The sequence below is a fragment of the Clarias gariepinus genome, chromosome 2 (assembly GCF_024256425.1).
Source record: "Clarias gariepinus isolate MV-2021 ecotype Netherlands chromosome 2, CGAR_prim_01v2, whole genome shotgun sequence".
In the NCBI taxonomy this organism is placed as follows: domain Eukaryota; kingdom Metazoa; phylum Chordata; class Actinopteri; order Siluriformes; family Clariidae; genus Clarias; species Clarias gariepinus.
The window spans coordinates 11613668-11630371 of record NC_071101.1 but is presented as its reverse complement, the minus strand read 5'-3'; the positions used below and the strand labels follow the sequence as shown (position 1 = coordinate 11630371).

Sequence of the window (16704 nt, the reverse complement as noted above, 5' to 3'; positions counted from 1 at the left end):
GTGTAAGATTAAAGTCCAGTTTGTTCCTGGAGGCTTTCAGTCCTGAACTATTGAGCGACTGAAGTCACAGGTCCTCAGAGAACAGCTGTCTGCATCAGTCGAGGACAGGACCACCTTCATGGAAAAGTGGAACCAACCCCAGTCACCACACGCATTTCAGGCAGACCACACGGGGGCATCCATGTGATAAGATCTCCAACCAGAAGCAGGACTCCAGGATGAGTTAGAGAGGTCCAGCGGGCAGAGGGGGTCTGGATCACTGGCAGCTCAGGAGCGACATGTATAGCTCGACAGAGAGATAGGTAGAGGAAAAAGGAGAGAGGGAGAGAGAGAGAGGAGAGAGCAGAAAGGGAGAGAGCAAAGAGATGGAGAAATAACAGTTAGGTATGGTCACAGTCGAACAATGTAAAAAGTGAATGTATATTTAGTGCAGAGTGCAAGCAGAGACTCCGGCAGGACTAACTATGACAGCATAACTAAAAAGGGAGAGCCAGAGGGAAACACAAACATGAGGGCTTCCAGAGATGTAAGGCAACCAATCACCTCACCGTCAACAAACCTGAGTGATCAATGAGAGTGGGGAAGACAGCATCCAAACATACCAGTTCACCTTATACTCTACGTCCATGAGTCCCCCAGATCTGCTCCTTTACCTAAGGCTAATCTATTTATAAAAATGCTTGGCTAAATAAATAGGTTTTTAGCCTGGACTTAAACACTGAGACTGTGTCTGAGTCCCGAACACTATTTGGAAGACTATTCCATAACTTTGGGGCTTTGTAAGAAAAAGCTCTGCCCCCTGCTGTAGTTTTAATAATACGCGGTACTGACAAGCAGCCTGCATCCTTTGATCGAAGTAGGCGTGGCGGATTGTAAGACACTAGCAGTTCACTCAGATACTGCGGCGCGAGACCATTTAATGCTTTATACGTCAAGAGTAGTATTTTAAAATCGATGCGAAATTTCACAGGAAGCCAATGCAATGTAGATAAGATAGGGGTTATGTGCTCATATCTTCTGGTTCGAGTGAGGACTCTCGCTGCGGCATTCTGGACTAATTGAAGCTTGTTTAAGCACCTAGTTGAACAACCAGACAGTAAGGCGTTACAATAATCCAACCTAGACGTGATAAAAGCATGAACTAGTTTTTCTGCATCGTTTAGTGACAATATATTTCTTATCTTGGCAATATTTCTGAGGTGAAAGAATGCTATCCTGGTAATATTATCTACATGTGCTTTAAATGAAAGGCTTGAATCTATAATCACACCGACGTCTTTTACTGTTGCACTTGATGGAACAGAAAGGCCATTTAAAATCACATTGTGATCAGAAAGCTTACTTCTAGCTGCTTGTGGTCCTATGACTAGAACTTCTGTCTTATCAGGATTAAGCAGAAGGAAATTAATTAGCATCCAATCTCTTATGTCCTGCACACATTGCTCAACTTTAGTAAGCTGGTTTTTCTCATCTGGTTTTGCTGAAACGTATACTTGTGTGTCATCAGCATAACAATGAAAACTAATACCATGTTTACGAATTATGTTGCCTAGAGGAAGCATGTAAAGGGAAAAAAGCAGTGGGCCTAAAACAGAACCCTGTGGAACACCAAACTCAACTTGAGAACATGAGGAATGGTCACCATCTAAATCTACAAACTGATAACGATCAGTCAAATAGGATCTGAGCCATAAGAGGGCCGTTCCCTTAATTCCTACTACATTTTCTAATCTGTAAAGGAGAATATTATGATCAATAGTGTCAAAAGCTGCACTGAGGTCGAGTATCACAAGTATAGTGACACAACCCTGATCAGAGGCCACTAGGAGGTCATTTACTACTTTAACGAGTGCTGTCTCTGTGCTGTGATGAGGCCTAAATCCTGACTGATACAATTCATGTATGCTATTCCTATGTAGATATGAACATAGCTGTTGTGATACTACCTTTTCCAGAATTTTAGAGATAAACGGGAGGTTTGATATCGGCCTGTAATTGGAAAGCTGACAGGGGTCAAGGTCAGGTTTTTTAAATAGTGGTTTAATAACTGCTAATTTAAGGGATTTAGGGACATACCCACTGCTGAGTGAACAGTTAATTACTTTTAACAGGGGTTCTGTTATTGCTGGAACTATCTGCTTGAGAAAATGTGTCGGTATCGGATCTAATTCACAGGTTGACGATTTTGAAGAGGAGATGATTGAAATTAGTTCACTCGCTTCAAGGGGAGTAAAGTATTCTAGGTTCTGATGTGAACTATTGCCAGGATAAGAAATTTATTGTCGCTAAACGATGCAGAAAAACTAGTTCATGCTTTTATCACCTCTAGGTTGGACTATTGTAATGCCTTACTGTCTGGTTGTTCAGCTAGATGCATAAATAAGCTTCAGCTAGTCCAGAATGCAGCAGCGAGAGTCCTCACTAGAACCAGAAGATATGAGCACATCACCCCTATCTTATCTTCACTCCATTGGCTCCCTGTGAAATTTCGCATTGATTTTAAAATACTACTCTTGACATATAAAGCATTAAATGGTCTCGCGCCGCAGTACCTGAGCGAACTGCTAGTGTCTTACGATTCGCCACGCCTACTTCGATCAAAGGATGCAGGCTGCTTGTCAGTACCGCGTATTATGAAAAATACAGCTGGGGGCAGAGCTTTTTCTTACAAAGCCCCAAAATTATGGAATAGTCTTCCAAATAGTGTTCGGGACTCAAACACAGTCTCAGTGTTTAAGTCCAGGCTAAAAACCTATTTATTTAGCCAAGCATTTTTATAAATAGATTTGCCATAGGTAAAGGAGCAGATCTGGGGGACTCATGGACGTAGAGTATTATGGTGAACTGGTATGTTTGGATGCTGTCTTCCTCACTATCATTGATCACTCAGGTTTGCTGACGGTGAGGTGATTGTTTGCTTTACATGTCAGGAAGCCCTCATGTTTGTGTTTCCTTCTGGCTCTCCCTTTTAGTTATGCTGTCATAGTTAGTCCTGCCGGAGTCTCTGCTTGCACTCTACAGTTAATATACATTCACATTATACATTGTGTGACTGTGACCATACTTAACTGCCATCTCTCCTCTTCTTCTCTTCCCCCCCTCTTTCTCTTTCCTCTCTCCTCCTGTCTCCCCCTTTCACTCTTTCTCTCTCTCTCTGTCGAGCTACACATGTCGTTCCTGAGCTGCCAGTGATCCAGACTCCCTCTGTCCTCCGGACCTGTCTGACCCATCCTGGTGCCCCGCTTCTGGCTGAAGATCTCGTCACATGGATGACCCGTGTGTCTCTCTGGGATGCGTCTGGTGTCTGGGAAGGATTCTCTCTACCTAGAAAATGGTTCTGGCCTCGTCTGGTGTTGGCAACTGTTCCTCTGGGGACTTGACAGTTCTATAGTTCATGACTAGAATTTCTTACAAGTCTACCTGGGTCTTCAATAACTACCTGGACTCCATATTAACATCAATTAACATAAGCTATTATAGCTGAACTGCCTCCCACCCTACACACTGTATAAATGCAGATCATTTACTGCTTTCTGTTTCACCCAAATGAGGATGGGTTCCCTGTTGAGTCTGGTTCCTCTCAAGGTTTCATCCTATTACCATCTCAGGGAGTTTTTTCTTGCCACTGTCGCCCTCGGCTTGCTCACCAGGGACAAACTGACCATTTTGATTCATACAAATTCACATTTCAGACAAACTTAAATAATTCTTTTGACTGTGTAAAGCTGCTTTGCGGCAATGAAAATTGCTAAAAGCGCTATACAAATAAAATTGAATTGAATTGAAAGAGGTATTCCCCTGCAACAAGTGTGTGACACGGCGGGCTGGTCCTCTCCGCACACATTTATTAGATTTTATAGTCTCGATGTTCCTGTCACACTACTTTGTTGTAACCCTGTTCCCTGAAAAGGCGGGAACAAGATGCTGCGTCCCAATGCCACACTGCCCACGTGACCGGACGTCCGTTCAGACAATTAATCTGAGGAATGTTGCCGGCTCACTCCTATTTATAAACTGCAGGTGCATCTAATCAGATGACGTCACCTGACCGAGGTTATATAAGCCAAAATTTGGTGTGTTTGGTACACACATGCTTCACAACCGGCAACACGAAAAGATATTCCCATAGCGTTTTCACGCAGCATCTCGTTCCCGCCTTTTCAGGGAACAGGGCTACAACAAAGTAACCCGAGACGTTTTCTTCTCGGTTTTGTGTCTTTAGGTGTCTGTGGTGGTACGTTGGTCTGTGGCTGCTGTGTGTCGGTGCAGACGTTGGGGGCGTGGTCACTGTCAGCACTGAACACTGTACCGGCATCAGGTTCTGCGCTCGCGCTGTGTACAGTGGTACCGGTGTTGGGTTCAGCGCCGAGCGCAGGGTGTGTCTCAGTGCTGCCGGTGTGTTCAGTACTGACCTGTTGGAGTTCCGGTGTGTCGGCGAGGCCCACCGCAGGCACGGATTCCTCGGTGCTCCCCCACCGTGCCGCTGCCGCTGTCTCCCGGTGGTGTCGCCGTGCGAGCTCCCCGGGTGCACGGCTCCGTTTTCGCACCCGATCTGCTCCCCCACCGCTAGCAGCACGTCCTCAATCTGCACGCCGTCCTCCGGCACACACCTGACACCATGCCGGAGGGACAGTCTCCACACCGGCCTCAGAGGCCATGGTGCCTGCTCGCTCTCTCTCTCACTTTAAACTTTTATTTAACTAAAAAACATTTACTAATTAAAAAAAAAAAAATTAAATAAGCAGTCTCCAGAGAGTTTGGCAGGACGCCAAACAGCCTTTCGCACGCTCCCTCACACCCAGCGCATGCGCAGAGAGAGAGAAAAAGGGAGATCTTAACACACTTTATTAAAGAAAAGAATTGTAAACTTATTTACATGTTTTCTTTTTTTTCATAAGTCTGGTGTTATTTACATATTTACAGTGTTTTTTTTTTTTTTAAAGCTGTAAGAATCGGTTGGTGTGTGTGTATGCTGTGTGTGCTGAGCTGCACCCTGGTTCTTCATTTTCCTGTGTTGCGGCTTTCAGGGTCTGACTGCAGGTTTTCAGTTTTGTGGTGGGTTCTGTTGTGGATGTCTCCTTTTTTTCCCTTCGGTTTGGCTGTAGTGCTCTCTTTAGGCGTTGGTGTGTCTTTAGGTGTCGGTATGTATTTAGGCGTCGGTGTGTCTTTAGGCGTCGGTGTGTCTTTAGGTGTCGGTGTGTCTTTAGGTGTCATTGGTGGTGTGCAGATTTGTGGCTTCTGTACCTCTCCAGTCAGGTTTTTCCTGCTGGCTGTCCCCGCCCTGCTCCTGCTTTATCTTGGCCGAATCGCCCCCTGAACAACCCAGTGCAGACAGCGCTGCCTTTCATGTCTGATATCGCCTGCAGTCAAAGCACTTCAGTCGCGCCAAGGTGGCAAAAACTATGAAGCAGGTCTCCCCCTCTTTACAGTAGAATTTTACATTAAGTGTTCCTTTTATGTCGTTAAAAACTATTAAAATCTGCTGGCAGAAAGGCAGAACGTGGGGCAAACAAATTTATTCAAGCAGGCCAGCTCCTTCATAATTTCCTCGTTCTAATAAATAGGGGCACATTTGATATTACGACTCGTGTTGTGGCGATAGACAAAGGGGTAACTTGAACCGCTGAGCCTCTTACACATACTCCCCCTTTTTGTTTGTGTACTCGCAAGGTTTATCTTGGTTTAAACCACAACCACTGCTTTGTTTATCCGGGAAGCAGAATAGATGTTCTCACACCTGACCTGCTCTCCACCACTAGCAGCACCTCCTCCACCTCTACTCCGTCCTCCACCACACACCTACAGTAATGCCATGTCGGAGAGAAAGTGTCTCTTGACCAGCCTCAGAGGCCATGATGCCCCGCTCACTCTCTCTCTCTCACTATAAACCTTTAACTTTTTTCTCATTAGTAACATTTACTAATAAAAATAAATAAATAAATTGGGGGGCAATTTCAGTCCTTCCACAACTTGACAAAACGCTGAACAGCCATCCAAGCACTCTCCTCACACCCAGCACAGAGAGAGAGAGAGAGAGAGAACAGGTAGTTATGATCACAGTCGCATGTATTAGCTGACTTTTTTACTGTTTGTCTTAAAATTCTTCATGGTTTCTTTTTTTAAAAGGTTTTAGCTCCTATTTTTTGAGACCTTTTATTTCTTCTTTCTGTATGTTTGATAGTTAAATATAATATTCCTGATCCACTGCAGTGACGAGTGTTCAGAGCTCCACATGTATCAACACAGAAAGAGTAATACATCAGGGCCCAAAACAACACTATATCATCACATAAAGGACAAAGGACACAGGATTGAGGATTAGAATGTTTGACTTTTGGACAGAGAAGATAGATTCAAGAGAGGGGCTAAAAGGAGCCGTCTATGTACAAGTGATAAATATATTCTCTATAATAATTTTTTCTTTTAAATGGAGCTACATTATTTAAAGTATAATATAATGTTTACTCTAAGCATTTAGTCACCTGATCGAGTTCTCTGGGGTCAGACAGTGATCCAGTCATACCTAATAACTCTGGCAGATCACTAAGAAATCTCTGTGCAGTAGTTGAAGTAAATGTATGTTTAATGTGGTAGCACAGCAACGTACATACATTATTAATAAAACACATTAAAGGAGATGAGATGTTCTAAGACTACTTCAGACAGTAAAAATGTCTCTTCTTTTTCTTTCAGCTGCTCCCACTAGGGGTCGCCACAGCAGACCATTTGTCTCGATCTGTCTCTGTCTACCACATCTTACTTTTTTCACTCCAACCTCCTGCATGTCCTCCCTCACCACATCCATGTGGTAATGTCACTATATTTTCTAAATTTAATCTGAAGGGTGTGACCAGCTTTATAAGTGTGTCCAGTTATGCACTGATTCATTTATACTGAGTCCAGAATGGACAAAAACACTGTTCTCAGTAGGTCTACTGGATTCTGGGGTAAGAGAAAGTCGGAGGCTGATTTTCAGTTTAAATTCAGTGTACAGTTTTGACACAAGTAGGAATGGAAACCAAGATGGCGCCGGTGAGGTCGGCTGCCGTCACGACTGCTCCGACCAGATTTTCTTTGTTTTTGTTCTTTAAGTTAGTTTTTACCGTTTTAAAACCAGTCAAATTACCACCATGGAGTACATTAGTTATGATAGAGACACTCTTGTTTCTATTGGTATACAATGTACTCACAATTCGACGTTTTTAACTCCGGATCCGAGCTGGCCGAGTGTGATCCTGAGGGACAACAAAAGACGCGACGCGAAACGGCGGCCTCGAGGGAAACGAGCCGGCGTCAGGAACAAGCTGAGAGCCCGTGCATACCGCACACCTCTGCCTAGCATCCTGCTCGCCAACGTCCAGTCACTGGAAAACAAGCTCGATGACCTCAGGGCTAGGATAAAGTTCCAGAGAGACATTCGGGACTGCAACCTCCTCTGCCTCACCGAGACATGGCTGAACCCAGCGGTGCCGGACCACGCCATCCAGCCGGCCGAGTTCTTCTCGGTTCACCGCATGGACAGGACGCGGGACTCGGGGAAGTCAAGGGGAGGCGGCGTTTGTTTAATGGTAAACAGCAGCTGGTGCAACAGCGCGAGTGTTGTTCCTCTCACACGCTCCTGCACACCAAATCTGGAGCTACTGTCCATCATGTGTCGTCCTTTTTACCTTCCTCGGGAGTTTACATCGGTCATAATCAGCGCCGTTTATATTCCACCACAAGCGGACACGGACACTGCCTTATGCGAGCTGCATGAGGCACTCACACAGCAACAAACACAACACCGGGACGCTGCGCTTATTGTGGCGGGGGACTTTAACAGTGCCAACCTCAAACGCGCAGCGCCAAACTTTTATCAGCACATCACCTGCCCCACCAGGGGCGAAAGGACACTGGATCATTGCTACACCCTCCGTTTGGTAAATCCGACCACGCCGCCATCTTCCTCATGCCAAAATACAAACAAAGGCTGAAACAGGAAGTTCCGGTTCAGAGGGAGGTCGCGCGCTGGACGGACCAATCGGTGGCCGCGTTACAGGACGCACTCGATGACGCAGACTGGGACATGTTCAGAAACAGCTCCGATGGTGACGTCAGCGTGTTTACGGAAGCGGTTGTGGGATTCATCGGGAAACTAGCGGATGATACCGTGGAGAAAAAGACTATTAAAACGTTTCCCAACCAGAAGCCGTGGGTGGATAAAACCATCTGTGACGCTCTGAAATCTCGCACCGCTGCCTACAACACGGGACTCGCGTCGGGGGACATGGAACCATACAAGGCTGCGTCATACAGCGTCCGGAAGGCGGTGAAAGAGGCGAAGCAGCGCTACGGGAGGAAACTAGAGTCACAACTCCAACAGAGTGACTCTAGGAGCCTGTGGCAGGGATTCAGGACAATAACGGATTATAAAGCACCAACATCCGGTATGATAAACGCAGATGTGACTCTGGCAGATGAGCTGAACACTTTCTATGCTCGCTTCGAGGCTGCAGCTAAAGACGCTAGCGATGCTAATGCTAGCGGCGCTAATGGCTGCAGACAGGAAGTCACTGCCAGCACCGGAAGCGCGTTCATCATCACCGAGCACGACGTGAGGAGAGCCTTCAAGAGAGTGAACACCAGGAAAGCAGCAGGACCAGATGGCATCTCAGGCCGCATTCTCAGAGCCTGCGCAGACCAGCTAGCACCTGTGTTCACAGAGATATTCAACATCTCTTTATCTCAGTCGGTGATCCCCACATGCTTCAAAGAGTCCATTATTGTTCCAGTCCCAAAGAAACCTCATTCTGCTTCCCTCAATGATTATCGCCCTGTAGCCCTCACTTCAGTAGTGATGAAGTGCTTTGAACGCCTGGTCAGAGACTTCATCATTTCTTCACTACCAGACACACTGGACCCATTACAGTTTGCATACCGTCCAAACCGTTCCACGGACGATGCAATCTCACATCTCCTCCACACATCTCTCACTCACCTGGACACTCGGAGGGGGAATTATGTGAAAATGCTCTTCATCGACTACAGCTCTGCATTTAATACCATAATTACCCCCACACTCACCACCAAGTTGGAGCACCTGGGACTCAGCTCATCCATGTGTCAATGGATCTCCAATTTTCTGACTGGCAGACCACAGGCAGTAAGGATGGGCAGCCATGTCTCAGCCTCCATCACTCTCAGTACTGGAGCCCCCCAGGGTTGTGTTCTGAGCCCCCTGCTGTACTCTCTGTACACCTCTGACTGCGTGGCCACTACCAACTCCACCACCGTCATCAAGTTTGCTGACGACACTGTCGTGGTGGGCCTGATCACCAACAACGATGAGACGGCCTACCTGGAGGAGGTTGGAAATCTGGAGAACTGGTGCCAGAGAAACAATCTCCTCCTGAACATCAGTAAGACAAAGGAGCTGATAGTGGACTTCAGTACAAAGCAGAAGAGGAACTACCAGACCCCCATCATCAACAGGAGCCCAGTGGAGAGAGTGGACAGCTTTAGATACCTCGGTGTTCACATCACGCAGGACCTGACATGGTCCTGTCACATCAACACCGTGGTAAAAAAAGCCCGGCAGCGTCTGTACCACCTCAGACGCTTAAGAGACTTTAGACTGCCCTCCAAGGTGCTCAGGAATTTCTAATCCTGCACCATAGAGAGCATCCTGACGGGAAACATCACGACCTGGTTTGGGAACAGCACCATGCAGGACAGACGAGCTCTACAGAGGGTGGTGCGATTAGCTGAGCGCATCATCCGCATCGAGCTCCCTGACCTGCACTCAATCTACACCAAGCGGTGCTGGACCAAGGCCAGGAAGGTCGTGAAGGACCTCAGCCATCCCAACAATGGACTGTTTACTCTGTTGCGGTCTGGGAAGCGATTCCGCTCCCTGAGGGCCAACACAGAGAGACTGAGGAGGAGCTTCTTCCCGCAGGCGATAAGGTCTCTCAACCACACCACTAGGCAAAACTAACACAATATTTTCACAATTCTCAAAATCAATCAATCAATCTTTATACATCAATGGACAATATGGACAACTCCACGCACATCACATCTACACTACATGTTCACGTTTACATTCTGGACCATTACACAAAGTCACTTTAATAACCATTGCACAAAGTCACTTTTTCTATGCATACTTGCACAAAATTATAGTTCTATGTATACAATATATTTCAATTTTCAGGTTCTATTGTATACAATATATTTCTATTTCTATTTTCAGGTTCTATTTTTTCTAGTTAAATTTTTTTTTTAATTTTTTATCATATTTCTTCTATTGATATTTATTACTTATAAGTTTTAATTCTCTTTTTAAGGTCACTGGCGGTCGTGTAAGCATTTCACTACATTTCGTACTGTGTATGACTGTGTATGTGACAAATAAATTTGAATTTGATTTTGATTTGATCTGAACTCCTACATCTTATTAATATAAAATTAGTCTTTACCTGTCAGTTCACTCAAGCATAAACCCTGCAGTAAAGAAAGAGATGAAAGCAGCTTCCTGCTCCACACCCAGCTAAACACACAGAGTCAGTGTTAAGCAGTAAATCAGAGAGCAGTGTAGAGGAAGTGAAATTCACATGAAGACGGCTGATTGATCCTCTTTCTCCCAAGATAGAGCAGCACTTTCACCAGATGTTCAAGTTCCTTCAGCCAAACTCACTGAAGCACAACACACAGCACTGAATCTACAGCTAAACACACTCTCTCATCACACTGATAATGACTATTAACTGGAATAAAAGAAGACACAATGTCCAAAATGAAGCTTTATTTCAGCAGAGCAAAACTACAGGAAGAGCAACAGGACAGTGAATAGAGTAAAGACAGAAATGTCAGCATTGTGTAGAATTAAAACTCTATTGTAGATGGATGTGTAAGCAGCTCAGTGTTAAATTCTATCTTGGAGCTGTTAGTCTTCACACTGGCTCTTTCTGAACGTGACCGGATGATTGACACCAGCATGGGAGACTGTACAGACAAACTCCTCCCCCTTTTCCCAGACTGCTTTGCTGAGGGTCAGGGTGCTGCTGCGTGTGTAACCGTCCTTCTTCTGTTCTTCTGCGCTGGTCAGAACCTGGTCCTTCACCTCTGAGCCGTCCACTCTCCAGCTCACCAGCGCCCCCTGTGGAGAGTAGGCAGACAGCAGGCAGAGCAGCGAGGCGGATCCCTCAGACAGCTGCAGAGAGGAGGGAGGGAGCAGAGACACGGAGGGCTTCACCGTGGGACCGGCTGGAGAAGACAAACACACAATAAACACACATTTACACACACTTACACAACATTTACTCATTACTGCTTATTCACATGACTGCAGTTCAGTAGAACTACTCAGCAGGAGAAGATTTACTAGTTACTGGTTATATTGTGGAGCGACTCAGACTTTGATCAGCTTTATTCTGTGTTAAACACTTCTTACTGATGTGTAATATAAAGTGCTCCCTGTGTGATAGTAGTAAATGGATCTGATTACACAAATGTTCATTGTTTAACACAAACACACAGCAGCATTCGTCTGTATTTTACATCAGCACAGAGACTTTAGAACAATTTACACTAAACTTCAGATATGAACCAGTGACCAGGTTTAAACTCACGGACACACAGAGTATTTATTATATTTTTATTATTCACTCATTTATTATTTTACTATTTTACAGTAAAGAATTACTTATAAATAAATTACTGATAACTATACACCAATTTTTTTTATTTAACTCATGTAAATGATGAGCGGAAGTTATTTTTCTTTACTTTTAGACTCCTAAAAGAAGTAAAAGTGACTTACCAATGATGAGTTTGGTTCCTCCACCGAAAGTGACCCACAGTGATACATTCTATTGAAACCGTCGTACAAAAACTTCTGTTACACTAGAGTGACCACACACACACACACACACACACACACACACACACACAGAGGTTCCACTTTGCATTAGCAGCACATGCTTCAGTGCTCTGGGAGTGTTTATAGCGCTGTGACTTTAACACTTCATGACTGAGAGCTGCTGCTACAGCAACTTCACCCACAGCTACCATGACTTTGATCCCCGTCTTCATCTGGACTCTGATCCTCTGGACTCAAGGTCAGACACTGCTTCAGATTTTATCTCTACAATCATCTCTTCATTTAAATACACAGTTTTATGTATTATTATGTTTCAGTTTCATGGTGAATTATACTATATATTTTTACAGAGTGCAGAGGTCAAGTCACAGTAACTCAGACTCCTGCAGTGAAATCTGCTCGTCCAGGAGAAACAGTCACCATCAACTGTAGAACCAGTCAGGCAGTGTATTATTACAGCTCAAACGGCCACTACTTATACTGGTATCAGCAGAAACCTGGAGAAGCTCCTAAACTCCTGATCAAATTTGCAAATCAGCTACAGTCAGGTTTTCCAGCTCGTTTCAGTGGCAGTGGATCTGGATCTGATTTCACTCTGACCATCAGTGGAGTCCAGACTGAAGATGCAGCAGATTACTACTGTCAGAGTTACCATAGCATCAGTAGTAAAGCTGTGTTCACACAGTGTTATAGAGTCGTACAAAAACCTGTGTAAGTGTGACTGCTGCAGCTGGGACCTACTGCAGGTGCTTAGCAGCGCCGTATAATACACACAAACACACACACACACACACACACACTACAAAAAGTGTATATGATGAAGATGGCTTTGTTAAAACATAAAGCTGTGTGTCATCAGCCTAGCAGTGGAAGCTAACGGCATGTTAATCAATCATTTTAGCATGTAGAGGGAAAAAGCAATGGGTCTAGAACAGAGCTGTCTCAATGGAATCAGGACTAAATACTGACTCAGACACTTCATCTACATGTGATACAAAATGGGTTTAAGCTCCTAAGCCACATTTACATATTTATGAATTTCTTATTATTTTAAACAGACAATAAAGTAATATAACTAAATTAATTTATTAAAATAGAAATAAATAATCCATGTACTGATCATAAACATAAGTATTAAGGTATTAATTAATTCTGGCTTCATTAAAGCTCACAGTTACAGACAGAGTAAAGTATTATTAATAATAATTGCAATTCCTTTGTTTTGCAGAACTTCCTGAGAACTCCTGTGCCTTGAATCAGTCAGTTTCTATAACAGTTGGTGGAAGTTTCCTCCAAGGTTTAACCTCGAAATCTTCAGTTAATCCAAATGACAGAATCAACAATCACCTCTGGCCTAAACTACAGTCATATACTCACTCACTATGGAAGCAAATCAGTCTCATAAATAATTCACACAAAAGACACGATGCACACATACGTATACCAATTCACATGTGTGAAACCCAATTCACAATTGTCATTGTTGCAAAGCAGCTTTACTCAATCAAAAGAATTATTTAGGTCCGTATAGAATGTAAGTGTGCATGAATCAAGATGAGCAGATTGTCCCTGATGAGCAAGCCGCGGGCGACAGTGGCAAGGAAAAACTCCCTGAGATGGTAATAGGAAGAAACCTTGAGAGGAACCAGACTCAACAGGGAACCCATCCTCATTTGGGTGAAACAGAGAGCAGGAATTGATCTGCATTTATACAGTGTGTTAGGTGGCAGGCAGTTCAGCTATAACATGCTAATTGATGTAAATATGGAATCCAGGTAGTTATTGGAGACAATTGCAATCTTGAACTATCGAGCAACCGCAGCCTGTTAACACCAGTTGAGGCCAGAACCGTCTTTATGGTAACATGAAACCAGCCCCAGACACCAGACGCATTCCAAAGAGACACACGGGGCATCCATGCGACGAGATCTCCAACCAGAAGCGGGACACCAGTATGGGTCAGACAGGTCCGGAGGGCAGAGGAAGTCTGGATCACTGGCAGCTCAGGAACAACATGTGTAGCTTGACAGAGAGAGGGAAGGAGAGAGAGCAGAAGAGGAGAGATAACAGTTAGGTATGGTCGCAGTCGCATAATGTATAATGAGAATGTATATTTAGTGTAGAGTGCAAGCTGAGATTCCGGCAGGACTAACTATAACAGCATAACCAAAAGGGAGAGCCAGAAGGAAACACAGACATGAGGGGGAACTGGGATGTAAAGCAAACAATCACCTTACCGTCGACAAACCTGGGTGATCAATGAGAGTGGGGGAATAAGATGAATAAGAATAAATGTTTCTATGGGTCACAGGGTATTCTGATATATCTGAATACCACCAGATTTGCTTTTATTTCATTAACAGCTCAAATAATGTATACATAATATAACAATTTATTAAAGCTGCACGATTTCAACTTTGCTTTGGTGCCGTCACTGAGAGGTACTGGGATATATTTTTTTTCCGTGCACGTGAATTGGGTTTCACGCATGTGAATTGGGATACGCATGTGTGCATCCTGTCTTTTGTGTGAATTATTAATGAGACTATTTTGCTTCCATACCTATCAGCTCTCTGACAGTTCACTGTGTTTCCTTTCTCTTCTATAAATGCAACACACTTTGTACCAGATTTGGCAAACCATCTAAGCATTAGAACTCACCTTTTTAACAACTCTCTTCACTGTGCATAAATAAGCGTCACACCAGGGTAAAGTTATCTCTTTTAAAAAAAAAATTTGTATAACTTTTTAACTCATTACATCAGTAGCTCCATCCTGTTCAAAAAGTGTGAGTCGTACAAAAATCAATTACCAATCTGGACGGGACATTTTTAGACTAATTCCTACATTACTGTATATTTATTTTCATCTTTTTCGTATGTAAAAAAATCTGTTGCTTCTGTTTGCCAAAATATAAACACGTGATTAATTTAAGTCACTGTGATTATGTGTTAATTCATTGCACAGTGATGATCAAGCACCCAGTACACTCCCATGATAGTGATGCTGGCCCCTCTTAGGTCAGTGAGACTCATATAGCATCATTCACACTCATTCATTCATCTTCACTTAATGCTTTAAGCTGGTCAGGACCACAGAGGATCTGGAGCCTATCTAGTCACATTCTATTGTATGATCAGAGACAGATAAAACTATTCTATTCACAAAGGAGTTGTTACTATGTATTAGCAATACATTTTTGCTGAAGGACTGGAAGAGGTGAGTAGTGACATGACAAAAACATCTAAGATACAGAAATGCGTTTCAGAATAAACAGGACTATGGAATGAAACCCTGAAAGTATGTTAACTCAATGATTTAAGGTTTGATATTTTCCTGCTAAAAACTGTTGAAACAGGTTTGTGTCATGAGATGGATAAGCATATTGTACAGAGGTACAAAGAGATGTAATCAAGTTATTTATCTGTTCTAAAGAATTTAGTTAAAAAAAGACGAGTTGTATTAAAAGTCAGGAACACCAGGCCATACAGTATCAGGATAGCTTTTCTGAGATGCAGCATTATTTTTATCATTTCAGCATTAAAGCTGGATTTATTACCGTAGAGTCGCCATGAGAGATCAGCAGACTCATGCACGTCTATTTAGAGCTAATAACTATCGAGCGTCTAAACTTCATACATGTTTATGTAAATAAAAACCACTGAGAGTCCCTGGTCTCTCTGCTTTGTCCCTCCCACACTTGTGCTGTCTCATCTTAACATTTAATTATTTGAATCCAATATACAGTAAACCTCGTATTAATACCCATCTGTCATGGTCCATATCCATTAGCCTCAATTCCTCTCTTTTTAACTGTGGGAGATTACTGATAAAGCTCTGTGCAGTAGTAGATGTAAATGTACAGTGCTGTGAAAAGTATTTAGCTGTTAGATTTACAGGTAGTTTCCACTTTACTCATTATTTTATGTGTAACCTTTCTGTTTATACTCCAATATTTTTCAGGGACAGTTATGAAATGTGAGATGCAGATGTTCCACATGAGCTCCACACACAATTTCAGAGTACCTGTGATTGCTGAGACAATATGTGGATGTTAGAAGGATTATTACTATTACAAGAATAATTTGTGCAAGATATTATGATTGTAACCTTCAGTTAATTTCCTGCTTATTGCTTATACTTGATTCCAGACACAGAGTTTGGAGTAGACACAGGCAAACGTGATGTGCAAAAGCAAGAGCAGGAGACTCATGATGCCTAGATGAAATCTCAAATTTAGATGGAGGAGCGCTGACTAAGGATACAGAGCAATAAAATTAACACAACATTTCCTAAAACGGAAGTCCTACCAGCAGTCAACAGTGATGGTAGTATGATGGTCTAGGGCTGCTTTGCAGATTTAAGAGTTGGACGAAATAGCCACGATTGACAAAGTGGGCACGCTTCTAAAACGAATTCTGCTCGCAATCCAAAATTTAACTATTAAAATATTTTATTAAAATATTTTTGATGGTCTGAATCACTTAAATTTGACAAATAAAAAAAAATCAGGTTGGCACAAATATTTTTGACAGCACTGTATGTTGGTATACATGGCATATGTGGTAGCATGGCAAAGTAACATACATTATCAGACACATCTGAGTTAACCTCCGACCGTGTAAATGTCCCTATATTTTCTAAATTAAATTAAAAAAAAAGTATTGAATCTAGAGTAGACACACAGCAGCATTCGTCTGTATTTTACATCAGCACAGAGAGAGTTAGAACTATTTACGCAAAACTTCAGATATAAACCAGTGAGCAAGTTTACACTCACCAACACACACACACACACACACACACACACACACACACACACACACACACACACACACACA

At 43.2% G+C, this 16704-nt stretch overlaps 1 gene segment (V, D, J or C); it reads left to right on the top strand.

The window, feature by feature from the left end:
- Positions 1-12021: 12021 nt before the first annotated feature.
- On the top strand, positions 12022-13316 carry LOC128509401 (probable non-functional immunoglobulin kappa variable 6D-41). The segment is given in 3 exon segments: positions 12022-12101; positions 12214-12574; positions 13092-13316. Coding segments are annotated over 3 exon segments (420 nt in total).
- The last annotated feature ends 3388 nt before the right edge of the window (positions 13317-16704 follow it).